The 18,614-nt window shown below is 42.0% G+C and overlaps 1 protein-coding gene across 1 annotated transcript in view; it reads left to right on the top strand.

The window, feature by feature from the left end:
* The window catches only part of LOC139265618 (transmembrane protein 164), a 163,022-nt gene that overhangs the window by 128,769 nt on the left and 15,639 nt on the right, over positions 1-18,614 (top strand). The window contains exon 5 of the mRNA XM_070882773.1: positions 3,124-3,224. Within this exon, the coding sequence (XP_070738874.1) occupies positions 3,124-3,224 (101 nt within the window). The remainder of the gene's footprint in view (positions 1-3,123; positions 3,225-18,614) is intronic.

Here is an 18,614-nt window from a genome sequence, read left to right as displayed (position 1 = left end):
CATTAGCTACCCTCCAGTCCATAGGAACTGATCCCGAGTCGATAGACTGTTGGAAAATGATCACCAATGCATCCACTATTTCTAGGGCCACTTCCAAAAGTCTGCATCCCAGAGTACATCAGGCCCCGGGGATTTATTGGCTTTCAATCCTATCAATTTCCTTAACACAATTTCCTGCCTAATAAGGATACCCTTCAGTTCCTCCTTCCCACTAGACCCTCTGTCCCCTAGTACTTTCGAAAGGTTATATGTGTCTTCCTTCGTGAAGACAGAACCAAAGTATTTGTTCAGTTGGTTTGTCATTTCTTTGTTCCCCATTATAAAGTCACCTGAATCCGACTGCAAGGGACCTACGTTTGTCTTCACTAATCTTTTTCTCTTCACATATCTATAGAAACCTTTGCAGTCAGTTTTTGTGTTCCCGGCAAGCTTCTTCTCGTACTCTATTTTCCCCCTCTTAATTAAATCCTTTGTCCTCCTCTGCTGAATTCTAAATTTCTCCCAGTCCTCAGGTTTGCTGCTTTTTCTGGCCAATTTATATGCCTCTATCCTTAATATCCCTTGTTAGCCACGATTGAGCCACCTTCCCAGTTTTATTTTTACTCCAGACAGGGATGTACAATTGCTGAAGTTCATCCATGTGATCTTTAATGTTTGCCACTGCCTATCCACCATCAACCCTTTAAGTATCATTTGCCAGTCTATTCTCGCCAATTCATGCCTCAAACCATAGAAGTTACCTTTCCTTAAGTTCAGGACCCTAGTTTCTGAATTAACTGCGTCACTCTCCATCTTAATAAAGAATTCTACAATGGTATGGTCGCTCTTCCCCAAGGGGTCTCTCAACAAGATTGCTAATTAGTCCTTTCTCATTACACATCACCCAGTCGAGGATGGCCAGCTCCCAGTTGGTTCCTCGACATATTGGTCTAGAAAACCATCCCTAATACACTCCAGGAAATCCTCCTCCACTGCGTTGCTACCAGTTTGGTTAGCCCTATCAATATGTAGATTAAAGTCACCCATGATAACTGCCGTACCTTTATTGCACGCATCCCTTATTTCTTGTTTGATGCTGTCCCCAACCTTACTACTACTGTTTGGTGGTCCGTATACAACTCCCACTTGCGTTTTCTGCCCCTTGGTATTCCGCAGCTCCACCCATACAGATTCCACATCATCCAAGCTAATGTCCTTTCTTACTATTGCATTAATTTCCTCTTCAACCAGCAATGCCACCCGGCCTCCTTTTCCTTTCTGTCTATCCTTCCTGAATGTTGAATACCCCTGGATGTTGAGTTCCCAGTCTTGGTCACCCTGGAGCCATGTCTCCATGATGCCAATTACATCATGCCCGTTAACTGCTATCTGCGCAGTTAATTCGTCCACCTTATTCGAATACTCCTCGCATTGAGACACAGAGCCTTCAGGCTTGTCTTTCTAACACACTTTGCCTCTTTAGAATTTTGTTGTAATGTGGCCCTTTTTGCTTTTTGCCTTAGGTTTCTCTGCCCTCCACTTTTACTTTTCTTCTTTCTATCTTTTGCTTCTGCCCCCATTCTACTTCCCTTCGGTTCCCATTCCCCTGCCATATTAGTTTAACAGCACTAGCAAACACTCCCCCTAGGACATTGGTTCCGGTCCTGCCCAGGTGCAAACCGTCCGGTTTGTACTGGTCTCACCTCCCCCAGAACCGGTTCCAATGTCCCAGGAATTTGAATCCCTCCCTGTTGCACCACTCCTCAAGCCACGTATTCATCCGAGCTATCCTGCGATTTCTGCTCTGACTAGCACGTGGCACTGTAGGTTTTAAGGAGCGTCTTAAAGGAGGAAAGAGAGGCGGAGTGGTTTAAGGAGAGAATTCCAGAGCTTAGGGCCTAGGCAACAGAAGGCACGGCCACCAATGGTTGAGCGATTTATAATCAAGGATGCTCAAGAGGGCAGAATTAGAGGAGCGCAGATATCTCGGAGTGGGGAGTGGCGGGCTGGTTGCAGGGCTTGAGGGGATTACAGACATGGGGAGGGACGCTGCCATGGAGGGATTTGAAAATAAGGATGAGAATTTTGAAATCGAGGCGTTGCTTAACCAGGAGCCAATGTAGGTCAGCGAGCACAGGGGTGATGGGTGAGTGGGACTTGCTGCGAGATATGGGCAGCCGAGTTTTAGATGACAAGTTTACGCAGGGTAGAATGTGGGAGGCCAGCCAGGAGTGCATTGGAATAGTCAAGTCTCGAGGTAACAAAGGCATGGATGAGTGATTAGACTTAATATCCATGCCCTTCACTACTGGCACATTGCAGTATTGCTATCTACAGGATGCACGACATAAACTTGGCCAATTTACTTGATGGCACCTCTCAGTTCTACAATTACTACCACTGAAAAAGACCAGAGCAGCAATATAATGGGAATACCCATTGCTGTTCCTTCATCACTGCTTGATCAAAGTCCTGAACTTTACTACCTAACATTACCACAAGCGCTGCAGCAGTTCAAGGAGAAAGCCTATCACCTCCTTATTACGGAAACCAGGGATGGGCAATAAATAGTCTTGCCAGTGCCACCCACCTCGCAAGAATAATTAAGAAATAAGGGTATTGCAATCCTGCAGCAGTACATTATTTCCCGCAGCCCAAAATAGTGAGCTCATAATGAAAGGCAATTCAAAAGCGTGAAGTGTGCCCTCATTATTCAAATTATGTTGATTCCAGAAACTACAATTATGATATTGGGCAGGCGAAAATACACTTTTGGCAAGGATTGTGTCCCAATGGAAATTCTAGCTTTTTGTCATTTACTTGGGTAGTGTCTGAAGAGTGTTTTGACTGATATAACAGTCTGCAGAAGTACTGATCGTAACAGGTCTGTCAGTGGGGTAGAAATACTTTGAGGTGATGAATTAAGTATATAATATTGTATTAAGTACAATTTTTCTCTCCATGTATTGATGCCAATATGCTGAATAAGCCTAATGTGAATACTTTGGATAACTTCAAACTGCTGACCTGATCACTGTGATCAGCATTACAGTGAGAAACGTAATGGTGATCAGTGAATGATAAAATTATGAGACATTTTCATGAAATGACTGAATTTTCTTTTAAAGATGATATTTTTTTTAGGTGTGTACAAGCCTGAACCACTGGGTGATTTCTGGTGGGCAATTCTTGCGACTGGGCTTCTGTTCTTCTATCATTTTACCTTTCTGCAGATCCTTGGATTGGTGAGTACAGCAAAAAACATTTTTCTCCATCACAACGGTGTAATATCAAGAAGTTTTGATATTGTTTTTTTACATTTAAATATTTACATATGTATGTGTGTGTGTAACACGTTCTTGTATCATAATAACTGTGCAGTAAACAATAGTTCCACTGGGGACAAGAGACAAGAAAGAAGAGAAAAAAAAATTTATAATTATGTTTTTTTTTTAATTATAACTACGCATTGTCCAAATTTCCTTCCAAAAACTAATAAGCAAGGGTTATTGCCCTGCTCAGACGCTCTCGCATCTGTGTCAGAAGGTTGTGGGTTCAAGCCCCACTCCAGAGACTTGAGCAAATAATCTAGGCTGACACTGCAGTCCAGTTACTGAGGGAGTGCTGTACTGTTGGAACTACAATCTGTCAGATGAGATGATAAACCGAGGTCCCATCTGGCCTTTCAGGTGGCTGTAAAAGATCCTGTGGCACGATTCGAAGAAGAGCAGGGGAGTTCTCTCAGTATCTTGGCCAATAGTTATCACTCAACCAACATCACTGAAATAGATTATCTAGTCATTATCTCATTATTATTTGTGGAACCTGGTTGTGAGCAAATTGGCTGTGTAATTTCCTGCATTACAACAGCTATATTTCAACAATACTTCATTGGTTGGAAAGTGCTTTGGGTTGTCCTGAGGTCCCTGCACCCACATGGAGATGGTGGGTGGCTGGGGAGTGAGGGAAAAGAAGAATCTGAGAGGATGTGAACACTCTATGTTCTGTTCTCCCATCGTTGCATTCAAATGTCTATGAATGCTATTAGGAAGCAGGATATGAAATGACACTTGGAATACAGCTATTAGTCCTACCGTTTCCCCCCCCATCTTGACGAATTGCCTAGCCTTCATTTGGCAAGAGCCTGCACTGTCATAAATGAAAAGCAGAGCTTATTGTGTGGGTAATTGCAGTTGCAGATATTCAGTAGCGCAGTGTATTGCAGCATATCTGAGAGTAATTCTCCAGTAAGACATTGTTTGGGATTGTGACCTTTTGACAAAATGCTCCTGAGTAATGCTGTCATAATAAAAGCAAAGCATATATTATGTCATTTGTGTTTGAACATTTCGAGACCTGATTAAACCTCCTGTTGTCAGTACAAGCAAATTCTTTGCTTGATGGAGAAGATATTCCCTACACTCCCAGTGCCGATATAAAGTCCAATGAACAGTTTTGCTTTCCTCTCTTTTTCTTGCTTTCCTCTCTTTTTGCTTTCCTCTCTCTTGCTCTCCTGTCTTTTTTTTGCTCTCCTCTCAAGGTGTAGACCTTTGCTGGAGCGCAGTCACATGATGTTAGATGCCCTTGCATATTCTCTTCAATGGGGCCACGGGTGTAGACTGAGCCTTCACTGAGTGTTAGCAGGCTATTCAATCAGAGAGGACATCAAAGCCAAGTCCATTCCACTCTTCACTGCCATCCACGTGTGATTTCAGACAGGAGTTACTGGAAGGCAATTAAGAGCGGAATTAAAGAATAGGATCGCAAGGGTTATAATCTCTGGATTATTACCTGAGCCATGTGCAAATTGGCATAGGGATAAGCTGATTAGGGTGGTAAACACGAAGTTAAAGGAGTGGTGTGGGAAAGAGGGGTTCCATTTCATGGGACACTGGCACCAGTACTGGGATAGAAAGGAACTGTACCGATGGGACCGGCTCCACCTGAACCAGGCTGAGACCAGGATCCTAGTGGAAAGGATAAATAGGGCGGTCACATGGACTTTAAACTAGTAAATGGAGTGGGTGGGGGGGGGGGAACTCAGGTGGAAAAGATAGCATAAATAATTGTTCAAAAATAAATTAAAGTAGATTAACAGTCAGAAATTGTGATTTAGGCACTACAGATAAAGGGAAAACTATAAGATGTAAAATGATTAAACCAGGAGAGAGAAATAAGAAACATGCGAGTAAAACATTATAGCTGAAAGATAGGTTAGGGAGTGTGGCCCAAATAAGCATTCTTTATACAAATGCGCAGAGTATGAGGAATAAATTAAATGAACTGCAGGCGCAAATTCAAATTGGAGGCTATGACTTGATCGCCATTACTGAGATATGGCTGCAAGATGGTCAGGACTGGGAACTAAATTTACCAGGTTACAAGGTCTACAGGAAAGATAGGGAAAATGGCAGAGGGGGGAGGAATAGCTTAAGTGATTAAGGATGAAATCATTTCAATGGTGAGAGGATATAAAGAGAGGTAAGCAGGCACTGGAGACTTTATGGGTAGAATTAAGAAATAGGAAAGGATTTAAGACTAGTCTGAGTTGTGTATAGGCCCCTGGTAACAGCTGTGAAGTGCTAGATTGTATAAATGCAGAGAGTAGACAAGGCAGAATGGTTTTAATGAGGGATTTAAAATTTTGTGCAGATTTGGATAAGCAGACTCGCACCTGTCAGAAAGGTAGTGAATTTCTTGAATGTGTTCAGGATAGTTTTCTGCAACAATATGTCCTAGAGGCAACAAGGCGGAAAGCCATATTAGATTTAGTAATGAGCCAGATTTAGTTAACAGGCTAACTGTGCGTGAATATTTATACAAACGGCGATCATAACATGATCGAGTTCAACGTAACGTTTGAAATGGAGAAATGTGAAACAGCTAAGATTCTAGATTTGGGAAAGGCCGACTTCCAACAGGATGAGGCAAAGACTGTCCACAGTAAACTGGGCAAATCTGTTCATTGGTAAAACAACAGAAGATCAGTGGGAAATGTGTAAAAATAATTTAATGTGACACAGAACTAGTTTATAGCGCTAAGGGGCAAGAGCTCTACTTGCCAAAAAGAAAACAGCCATAGATGACTAAAGAGGTAAGGGACAACATAAAACTAAAAGAAAGGGCATACAAAAGTGCAAAAAATAGCACAGATCCTGGCGAATGGGAGATGTACAAAGAACAGCAAAGGGTCACAAAACAGACAGAACTACAAAAAGAGAGTATGAAAATAAACTTGCAAGGGATATCAATCAACACAAAGAATTTTTTTAATTACATAAGGAAAAAGAGGGTGGTCAGGAGCAGTGTTGGCCCCTTAAAAACTGAAAGTGGTGATATTGTCAATGATGAGGAAATGGCGGAGATGTTGAATGATTACTTTCCGTCAGTATTTACAGTAGAAGACGACAATAGCATCCAGAAATGCCAAGGACACTAATATTGAATCTGGGACAGGGATTAAATAAAACTAACATAAGTAAAACAACAGTAATGAAGAAAATAATGGCACTAAAGAGTGACAATTCCCCAGGGCTATATATGGTTTCCATCCCAGGGTTTTAAAGGAAGAAGGTGAGCACATTGCAGATGCCTTAACTATAATCTTCCAAAGTTCTCTCGATTCAGGAACCGTTCCTTTAGATTGGAAAATTGCGCAAGTCACTCTGCTATTTAAAATGGCGAGAGAGGGAAACCAGGGAATTATAGACTAGTTATCCTGTTGTGGGGAAATTGCTAAAGTGTATAATTAAGGATAGGGTGACTGAACACAACGGAAATTTTCAGTTGATTAGAGAGAGCCAGCATGGATTTGTGAAAGGTAGGTCATATCTGACAAACCTGATTGAATTTTTCGAAGAGGTGACTAAACTAGTGGACAGGGGAATGTCCATGGATGTTATTTATATGGACTTCCAGAAGGCATTCGATAAAGTCCCACATAAGAGACTGTTAACTAAGGTAGAAGTCCACGGAATTGAGGACAAATTATTGACCGAGTTAGGAAATTGGCTGAGCGGCAGGAGACAGAGTAGGGATAATGGGAAGGTACTCAACTTGGCAGGAGGTGACTAGTGGTGTCCCACAGTGATCTGTGTTGGGCCCTCAACTATTCACAATATTTATTAATGACTTCGATGATGGCATAGAAGTCATATATCCAAATTTGCCGATGACACAAAGATAGGCGGCATTGTAGGCAGTGTACGTGAAAGCATAAAATTACAAAGGGATATCGACAGATTAAGTGAATGGGCAAAACTGAGTCAAATGGATATCAATGTAGGCAAATGTGAGGTAATCCACTTTGGACCTAAAATGGATAGAACAGGGTACTTTCTAAATGGTTAAAAGCTAAGAGACTTGGGGGTCCAGGTACATAGATCATTAAAATGCCATGAACAGGTACAGAAAATAATCAAAAAGGCTAATGGAATGCTGGCCATTATATCTAGAGGACTAGAATACAAGGGGTTAAATGTTATGCTGCAGCTATACCAAACCTGCTCAGTCCACACCTGGAGTACTGTGAGCAGTTCTGGGTAGAACACCTTTGGAAGGATATGGTTGTTGTGGAGGGAGTGCAGTGTAAGTTCACCATAATGATACCCGGACTTCAAGGGTTACATTAAGAGGAGAGATTACACAAATTAGGGTTGTATTCCCTAGCATTTAGAAGGTTAAGGGAAGATCTGATTGAAGTTTTCAAGATATTAAGGGGAAGAGATAGAGTAGATGGAGAGAAACTATTTCCGCTGGTTGGAGATTCTAGGATTAGGGGCAGAGTCTAAAATTTAGAGCCAGACCTTTCGGGAGTGAAATTAGGAAACACTTCTACACACAAAGGGCCCAATTTTGACCGTGCCGTTTTTTTGGCGCACTGACCCGTTGTGCGCTGACTTTGTGTGCTATAAACTGCCTTGAAAAAAAAATGGCCCCATCCTGACTGCTCTGCAGAGCCGCCAGTGTTCTAGCGCAGCACAGATATATCAGTGGGGGGTCGGAGCTACAGGCCTGCGCCAAAACGAGTGCCGGCAGCATCACGCATGTGCAGTGGTGTCGGCCCTGATGATTGCACATGCGCAGTAGCCACCGAAACTTGGCACTTGCCCATTTTTGAAGTGCATCGCTGTGTAGCCACGTTCGAGTTTAAAAATTCTGGCTGCTTGCTGCCAGAACTCTACCCGATTCGATTTTTGAGCAGCCCTAGAAATAGACAGCCAGTGCTCTTGCTTGAAATAGGTGTGAGCCTTAATAAAATATCTCCTCTCCCATCTGCCCCCGCCCCCCCCCGATGCTGTCGAGCCCAGCCTTTCCTCTCCCTCCATCTCTTCCCCCCCCCCCCCCTCCCACCCCCCAACCCTCCCCCAGCTTCCCGATGCGTCCTTGCCGGCTGCCCCTATCCCACGCCGAATGGCCTCCCGTACAGGCTGGCCCACTGCCTTCCCTGGCCCAAGGTAGGATTTACTTCAAATATTTAATTGCTAATCAATTGTTTACCTCAGTTCTTTATTTTTATTTAGTTATTTGAAGTTTTATTTGTAATATTTGCTACTTGGTGCTTGGATGCAAGTCCTTGCTTACTTACCGGCGCCAATTTCTTAACTGCCCGCAACGTTTTTCAGAGCTGGCCACATATGCTAACCTAAGTCGATTTGGTGTAAGTGGTAACTGGCCAAAATGACATAAATGGCCAAAACTGGAGTAAGTGTCTGGAACGCCCCCTTCTGGAAAAAAAACTGAACAAAAAAAAATCATACCTGAGCAAGTTTATTGGGGAAAATGGGGTTTTTTGACTTGCGCCAGAAAAACCAACTTACTCCAAAAAAAATTGGAGGAAGTCATCGCCAAAATTGGGCCCAAAGGGTGGTAGAAGTTTGGAACACTCTTCCGCAAATGATGCTAGATCAGTTGTTAATTTTGAATCGGAGATTGATAGATTTTTGTTACCCAAAGATATTGAGGGATATGGGGCAAAGACAGGTATATGGAGTTAGATCGCAGATCAGCCATGATCTAATTGAATGGCGGAGCAGGCTCGAGGGGCTATATGGCCTACTCCTGTTCCTATGTTCCTGTGACCTATAACCTTGGTTGATATTCTTTCCCTGCTCCAGGATGCTGAAGCAAATTTTTTATATCGCTATTCCAGCATTGCATTGGTTTGAGAAAAATATTTCATAATAACAGCAGACTTAAAATAACTTTACAAAATTTTACTCCTGGTAATATTTTTAATGCACAACTGTCCTTGAAGATTTAGCTAAATTTATACCCCTAAATTTATAATCCAGACATGAGCAATGTTTTGCTTAATTAATATTTCTGATGATGGAATCACTATGGTGTAGCTCTACCACCAGAAATCAAATAATTAAAAATTTATAATTAAAAAGCATCGATTTCCTGAGGAGCAGCCCAACTCCTCCTGGGCTGACATTTACAATCAGGGCAGGCTAAGCAGATTGTTTTCATGGGCAGCCCGTGATGTAGTGACAAATGCAGCTGATCTAGAGGGTCAGCAATGTGCAAAGTTAAAGCACATGGGATTGGGGGTAGTGTGCTGACGTGGATTGAGAACTGGTTGTCAGACAGGAAGCAAAGAGTGGGAGTAAATTGGTACTTTTCAGAATGGCAGGCAGTGACTAGTGGGGTACTGCAAGGTTCTGTGCTGGGGCCCCAGCTGTTTACACTGTACATTAATGATTTAGACGAGGGGATTAAATGTTGTATCTCCAAATTTGCAGATGACACTAAGTTGGGTGGCAGTGTGAGCTGCGAGGAGGATGCTATGAGGCTGCAGAGTGACTTGGTTAGGTGAGTGGGCAAATGCATGGCAGATGAAGTATAATGTGGATAAATGTAAGGTTATCCACTTTGGTGGTTAAAACAGAGAGACAGACTATTATCTGAATGGTGACAAATTAGGAAAAGGGGAGGTGCAACGAGACCTGGGTGTCATGGTACATCAGTCATTGAAGGTTGGCATGCAGGTACAGCAGGCGGTTAAGAAAGCAAATGGCATGTTGGCTTTCATAGCAAGGGGATTTGAGTACAGGGGCAGGGAGGTGTTGCTACAGTTGTACAGAGCCTTGGTGAGGCCACACCTGGAGTATTGTGTACAGTCTTGGTCTCCTAACTTGAGGAAGGACATTCTTGCTATTGAGGGAGTGCAGCGAAGGTTCACCAGACTGATTCCTGGGATGGCGGGAATGACATATCAAGAAAGACTGGATCAACTGGGCTTGTATTCACTGGAGTTCAGAAGAATGAGAGGGGATCTCATAGAAACATTTAAAATTCTGAGGGGTTTAGACAGGTTAGATGCAGGAAGAATGTTCCCAATGTTGGGGAAGTCCAGAACCAGGGGTCACAGTCTAAGGATAAAGGGTAAGCCATTTAGGACCGAGATGAGGAGAAACTTCTTCATCCAGAGAGTGGTGAACCTGTGGAATTCTCTACCGCAGAAAGTTGTTGAGGCCAATTCACTAAATATATTCAAAAAGGAGTTAGATGTAGTCCTTACTACTAGGGGGATCAAGGGGTATGGCGAGAAAGCAGGAATGGGGTACTGAGGTTGCATGTTCAGCCATGAACTCATTGAATGGCAGTGCAGGCTCGAAGGGCCGAATGGCCTACTCCTGCACCTATTTTCTATGTTTCTATGTTTCTATGTAGTATAACCAGCCACGTAAGGAGCACAAGAAAATCACAGAGAAAAAGGCATACAGGAAGCTCGAGTAAGAGGCATGAGAGTAAGAAAGGTAATAGGGCATTACTGACTAAGGTGACATCAGGGAAAAACAGAAAAAAGTCAAAACTGAAGGCACTATATCTGCGCGAAGCATTTGCAACAAAATAGATGAATTAATAGCGCAGATAGAAATTAATAGGTTTGATCCAATAGCCATTACGGAGACGTGGTTGCAAAGTGACCAAGGTTGGGAACTAAATATTCCAGGATACTTCTCTTTTAGAAGAGATAGGCAAAATGGAAAAGGAGGAAGAGTAGCCCTGATAAAGGATGGGATAAAGACAGTGGAACGAAAGGATCTTAGCTCAGAAAATCGAGAAGTAGAATCAGTTTGGATGGAGCTAAGGAGCAGAAAACATTGGGAATAGTTTATAGGCCCCAAACAGTAATGGTAATATAGGGCACAGTATAAATCAGGAGATTATGACAAATGAGCATGTAACAAAGGTAATACAATAATCATGGGGGACTTTAATCTACATATAAACTGGGCAAACCAAATTTGCAGTAATAGAGTGGAAGACAAATTCATGGAATATATATAAGATGGTTTTCTAGATCAGTATGCTGAGGAACTAACTAGAGAACAGGCTATTTTAGATCTAGTATTGTGCAATGAGAAAGGGTTGATTAATGACCTTGCAGTAAAGGGGCCCTTGGGGAAGAGTGACCATAATATGATAGAATTTTACATTAAGTTTGAACATGATTTACTTAAACCCGAAACTAGGGTCTTAAATCTAAATGAAGCAAACTACGTAGGTATAAGGAGAGTTGGCTAAGGTAGATTGGGAAACTACATTAAAAGGTATGATGGTTGACGAGCAATGGCTAGCATTTAAAGAATTAATACATAATTTACAACAAACATGCATTACTTTAAGGCACAAAAACCCCAAAAGAAAAGTGGCCCAACCATGGCTAACGAGGGAAATTAAATATAGTATTAGATCAGAGGAAGAGGTTTATAATGTTGCCAAAAAGAGCAGTAAGCCTGAGGATTTTAGAATTCAGCAGAGGACCAAGAAATTGATAAAGAAAGGGAAAATAGAATATGAGAGTAAACTAGCGAGAGGCATAAAAACAGACTGTAAAAGCTTCTATAGGTATGTAAAAAGGAAAAGATTAGCGAAAGTAAATGTGGATCCTTTATAGGCCAAGACAGGAGAAATTATAATTGGGAATAAGGAAATGGCGGAGAAATTAATCAAATACTTTGTGTCTGTCTTCATGGAAAAAGACACGATAACTCTCCCAGAAATAGTGGAGAACCAAGGGACTGGGGAATGAGGAATTGAAAGAAATTAGTATTAGTAAAAAAATAGTACTGGAGAAATCTGGGACTGAAAGCCGATAAATTCCCTGGACCTGATGGCCTACATCCTAGGGTTTTGAAAGAGGTGGCTATAGAGATAGTAGATGCATTGGTTGTCATCTTCCAAAATTCCATAGATTCTAGAACAGTTCCCGCAGATTGGAAAGTAGCTAATATAACCGCACTATTTAAGAAAGGAGGAAGAGAGAAAAAGGGGAACTACAGACCAGTTAGCCTGATGACAGTAGTAGGGAAAATGTTAGAATCTATTATTAAGGACGTAGTGAAAGGCATTTAGTAAATAATAACATGATTGGGCAGAGTCAACACGGATTTATGAAAGGGAAATCATGTTTGACAAATCGAGGTTGTAACTAGTAGAACAGATAAGGGGGGAACCAGTGGATGTGATGTATCTAGATTTTCAAAAGGCATTCGATAAAGTGCCACACAAGAGGTTATTGAACAAAATTAGGCTCATGTGATTGAGGGTAATATACTATTATGGATTGAGGATTGGTTAATGGACAGAAAACAGAGAGTAGGAATAAACTGGTCATTTTCGGGTTGGCAGTCTGTAACCAGTGTGGTGCCACAAGGATCGGTGCTTGGGCCCCAGCCATTCACAATTTATATCAATGATTTGGATGAGGGGACCAAATGTAATATATCCAAGTTTGCTGATGATACAAAGCTAGGTGGGAATGTAAGTTGTGAAGAGGATGCAGAGAGACTTCAAGGGGATATAGACAGGCTAAGTGAGTGGACAAGAACATGGCAAATGGAATATAATGTGGAGAAATGTGAAGTTATCCACTTTAGTAGGGAAATAGAAAAGCAGAGTATTTTTTAAATGATGAGAGATTGGGAAATGTTGGTTTTCAGAGGGACCCGAGTATCCTTGTACACAAATCACTGAAAGTTAACATGCAGGTACAGCAAGCAATTAAGAAAGCAAGTGGAATGTTGGCCTTTATTACAAGAGAATTTGAGTACAAAAGTAAAGACGTCTTACTGCAATTATGTAGGGCCCTGGTGAGTCCGCAGCTGGAGTATTGTGTACAGTTTTGGTCTCCTTACCTAAGGAAGGATATACTTGCCATTGAGAAAGGTTCACCAGACTGATTCCTGGGATGGGAGGATTGTCCTATGAGGAGAGATTGAGTAGACCAGGCCTATTGATCTCATTGAAACATACAAAATTCTTACAGGGCAGATGCAGGGAGGATGGTTCCCCTGGCTGGGGAGTCGAGAACCAGGGGGTCACAGTCTCAGAATAAGGGGTCGGCCATTTAGGACTGATATAAAAGAAACTTCTTCATTCAGAAGGTGGTGAATCTTTGGAATTCTCTATCCCACCGGGCTGTAGAGGCTCAGTCTTTGAGTATATTCAAGACAGAGATCGACAGATTTTTGGATATTAAGGGAATCAAGGGATATGGGGAAAGTGCAGGAAAGTGGAGTTGAGGTAGAAGATCAGCCATGATCTCATTGAATGAATGATGGAGCAGGCTCAAAAGGCCGAATGGCCTGCTCCTGCTCCTAATTCTTGTGTTTTATACAGAGAGAGAGAGAGAACGAGGCATACACCGAGAGAGTAAGAGACCAAGAAGGAAAGTTACACAAGGGAGGGAGAGTGAGAAACCGAGTCAGACACACAGTTTGAGATACAGAGGTGACATCAAATGTGTGTGTCTGTACGACAGAGGGAGAAGTGGGGGTGGAGAACGGGACCAAAAGAATGGATGACAATGACAGAAAGTGAGAATAGATTGAAATAATCTGAGATAGACCCATTACAGGAAGAAACAGAACAAGAGAATTCTTCTAAATTTGTCTGAGCCATGCTGTATTGTATAATAATCCATTGCCCATTGCATGATATAATGCCACTGTTGCATCGATGTGGGAGATCTTCCATAACATTAAAAGCATATAAAACCACGCTGTAAAAGAATGAGATCTCACTCCAGATATTATACTCCATTCAGTTGTGATTTTTGATGTTTTATACAAGCTTTAAAAAAATATATATACAAAAAGGAGAAAGCCAGTTATTGACTGCCATGAGAAAGCTGTAATGGTCACTGAGACAACGAGGAGAGGAGCCAAGTAGTTGCCAATCTAGAGAAACTTCCACCGGTAATTAGCCTCTAACAAGGGAAATTAGGGATAGTGTTAAATCCAAGGAAGAGGCATATAAATTGGCCAGAAAAAGCAGCAAACCTGAGGACTGGGAGAAATTTAGAATCCAGCAGAGAAGGATTAAGGGTTTAATTAGGAGGGGGAAATAAAGTACAAGAGTAAGCTTGCAGGGAACATAAAAATTGACTGCAAAAGCTTCTCTATCGATATGTGAAGAGAAAAAGATTTGTGAAAACTAATGTAGGTCCCTTGCAGTCAGAATCAAGTGAATTCATAATGGGGAACAAGGAAATAGCAGACCAATTGAACAAATACTTTGGTTCTGTTTTCACTAAGGAAGACACGAATAACCTCCCGAAAATAATAGGGGACCGAGAGTCTGGCGAGAAGGAGAAACTGAAGGAAATCCTTATTAGTCAGGAAATTGTGTTAGGGAAATTGATGGGATTGAAGGCCGAAAAATCCCCAGGGTCTGATAGTCTGCATCCCAGAGTACTTAAGAAAGTGGCCCTAGAAATAGTGGATGCATTGGTGGTCATTTTCCAACATTCTATAGACTCTGGATCAGTTCCTATGGATTGGAAGGTAGCTAATGTAACCCCACTTTTTTAAAAAAGGAGGGAGGGAGAGAGAAAACGGAATTATAGACTGGTTAGCCTGACATCGGTAGTGGGGAAAATGTTGGAATCAATTATTAAAGATGAAATAGCAGCGCATTTGGAAAGCAGTGACAGGATCAGTCCAAGTCAGCATGGATTTATGAAAGGGAAATCATGCTTGACAAACCTTCTAGAATTTTTTGAGGATGTAACTAGTAGAGTGGACAAGGGAGAACCAGTGGGTATGGTGTATTTGGACTTTCAAAAGGCTTTTGACAAGGTCCCACACAAGAGATTAGTGTGCAAAATTAAAGCACATGGTATTGGGGATAATGTATTGACGTGGATAGAGAACTGATTGGCAGAGAGGAAGCAAAGGTTAGGAATAAACAGGTCCTTTTCAGAATGGCAGGCAGTGACTAGTGGGGTACCGCAAGGTTCAGTGCTGGGACCCCAGCTACTTACATTCAATTCCTTTGTCTAAATCATTAATGTATATTGTAATATCTCCAAGTTTGCAGATGACACTAAACTGGGTGGCAGTGAGAGTTGTGAGGAAGATGCTAAGAGGCTGCAGGGTGACTTGGGACAGGTTAGGTGAGTGGGCAAATGCATGGCAGATGCAGTATAATGTAGATAAATGTGAGGTTATCCACTTTGGTGGCAAAAACAGGAAGGCAGAATATTATCTGAATGGTGATAGATTAGTAAAATGGGAGGTGCAACGAGACCTGGTTATCATGGTACATCAGTCATTGAAAGTTGGCATGCAGGTACAGCAGATGGTGAAGAAGGCAAATGACATGTTGGCCTTCATAGCGAGAGGATTTGAGTATAGGAGCAAGAAGGTCTTACTGCAGTTGTACAGGGCCTTTGTGAGGCCACACCTTGAGTATTGTGTACAGTTTTGATCTCCTAATCTGAGAAAGGACATTCTTGCTATTGAGGGAGTGCAGCGAAGGTTCACCAGACTGATTCCCAGGATGGCAGGACTGACATATAAAAGACTGGATTGACCAGGCTTATATTCACTGGAATTTAGAAGAATGAGAGGAGATCTCATAGAAACATAGAAAATTCTGATGGGATTGGACAGGTTAGATGCAGGAAGAATGTTCCTGATGTTGGGGAAGTCCAGAACCAGGGATCACAGTCTAAGGATAAGGGATAAGCCATTTAGGATCGAGATGAGGAGAAACCTCTTCACTCAGAGAATTGTGAACCTGTGGAATTCTCTACCACAGCAAGTTGTTGAGGCCAGTTCGTTGGATATATTCAGAAGGGAGTTAGATGTGACCCTTACGACTAACGGGAACAAGAGGTATGGAGAGAAAGCAGAAGTGGGGTACTGAAGTTGCATGATCAGCCATGATCATATTGAATGGTGATGCAGGTTCGAAGGGCCGAATGGCCTACTCCTGCACCTATTTTCTTTGTAACTGACCTCACGGCCTATTTAGACCACTTGCCCTTGCACAATACTTGAGCAGTAACCTTAAATACACAGGCCTGTTAGCAAGATATTATAACCATACTCCAGAGTCATCGGTGAGCAATATAAGAAGAGATAATATGTATAATTAATGCGTGTATATCTGCATAAATATTATATATTTATTATAATCACTGTAGCCAGTACATGGGCCTAGGTAAATATTTGCATGCTGATGTTTAAAGTGTACTTGCTGACAAAACATATTTATTTGTTTAGTATTAAATGCTACTTTACAGTTATTATGCTTGTTAAAAGTTAGATTGTAAAAGAAGGTATGCAAAAGTTAAATTGTAAAAAAATTTTTGCAAAATCCTTTTTGAACTACGGAAGAAAATGTAGCTCTTTAAGGTAGGCTGTCCAAACAGTCTGCACACTTCGACCCCGTCATTTTCAAATGTCATTGCTGTCGGGCACTACGTGATTTAAAATGTGTCCAGGATTTTCCGTAGAGGCAAACACGTAGGCAAACCATTCAATTCAGGAGGTCACGTAATCTCCTAATTTATTTAGTATCTCGCATTTATCTGTATTCTTGTGCTTTTTAATTTGACAGAAAATTGCAGGATTTGTTTTTCCTCCACTAAACATGACTCTCTGAGGCAGGCCTTGGTCTGGACTGGAATTTAAGATCTAGTTGGCCATTCTGCCTGATATTCAGGATAGCGTAGCATAGTTTTCTTGTTTTATATTTCTATAAAAATAATTAAAGTCTGGAAATAATACCTTGTTTAGTCACGTGTGTTCTGCAAAATTAACCACCCTCTTCATTTTACACTCATCTCGTCTCAACAAAGTGTTTGTAAGTTCCACAAAACAGAAAATTGGAGAAATGCACAAGGACACACGTGAAAGACACAATGTTCAGTTCTTATGACATGGGGATGTACTGTTGTAACCCCCCTCCCCCCCACCCCCGAGTTACACTATTGTATATGTAGTTTTAATATGCAATGCGAGTTAACTCTGGAATGCAAGAGACGCGGGGTCCACTTATAGGAGTGAGCAGTGGCACTGAACCCAAGACGCTATCTACAGCTGTCTAGACATTTGTAACACCTACCTCTATTCTTCAATTAGTTTTTATCTTCATTTTAAAGGAAGTAGGTGAGAACATTGTAATGCCATAACTATATTCTTCCAAAGTTTACTCAATTCAGAAACCATTCCTTTAGATTGGAAAATTGCACACAGCACTTGCACCATGATGAGCTAAATAATTTTGATACTGTGACCAGAAAGGTTGGCGAGGGAAACCAGGTAATTAGCCTTTAGCCTAACACCTGTTGTCAGGAAATTGCAAGAGTCTATAATTAAGGACTGAACACCTTGAAAATGTTCAGGTGATTGGAGAGAACCAGCATGGATTTGTGAAGAGTAGATCATGACCGAAGAACCAAATTGAATTTTTTAAAGAGTGACTAAAGTAGTGGATGGGGGAATGTCTATAGATGTTATTTATTTGGACTTCCAGAAGGCGTTTGATAAAGTCCCAATAAGAGACTGTTGGCTAAAGTTGAAGCCCATGGCATTGAAGGCAAATTATTGACCTGGTTAGGAAATTGGCTGTGTGGCAGTGGACAGAGTAGGGAAAATGGGTAGGTACTCTAATTGGCAGGATGTGATTAGTGGTGTCTCAGTGTGTGGAGCCTCAATTATTCACAGTATTTATTAATGAGATCCACATATCCAACTTTGTTGATGACACAAAGATAGACCTTATTGTAAGCAGTGCAGATGGAAGCATAAAATTACAAAGAGATATTATCATCATCATCATAAGCAGTCCCTCAGAATCGAGGAAGACTTGCTTCAACTTTTAACATGAGTTCTTAGGTGGCTGTACAGTCCAATAAGAGAACCACAGTCTCCGTCACAGGTGAGACATATAGTCATTGTGGGAAGGGGTGGGTGGGACTGGTTTGCTGCACGCTCTTTCCGCAGCCTGCGCTTGATTTCTGTATGCTCTCGGCGACGAGACTCGAGGAGCTCAGCGCCCTCCCGGATGCACTTCCTCTACTTCGGGCGGTCTTTGGCCAGGGCCTCCCAGGTTTCAGTGGGGATGTTGCACTTTATCAGGGAGGCTTTGAGGGTGTCCTTGTAACGTTTCCGCTGCCCACCTTTGGCTCGTTTGCCGTGAAGGAGTTCCGAGTAGAGCGCTTGCTTTGGGAGTCTCGTGTCTGGCATGCGAACAATGTGGCCTGCCCAGTGGAGCTGATCAAGTGTGGTCAGTGCTTCAATGCTGGGGATATTGGCTTGGTCTAGGAGGCTAACGTTGATGTGCCTGTCTTCCCAGGGGATTTGTAGGATCTGGCGGACACATCGTTGCTG

This window comes from Pristiophorus japonicus, chromosome 6 (genome assembly GCF_044704955.1).
Source record: "Pristiophorus japonicus isolate sPriJap1 chromosome 6, sPriJap1.hap1, whole genome shotgun sequence".
In the NCBI taxonomy this organism is placed as follows: domain Eukaryota; kingdom Metazoa; phylum Chordata; class Chondrichthyes; family Pristiophoridae; genus Pristiophorus; species Pristiophorus japonicus.
This window is presented reverse-complemented; position numbering and strand designations above follow the sequence as displayed.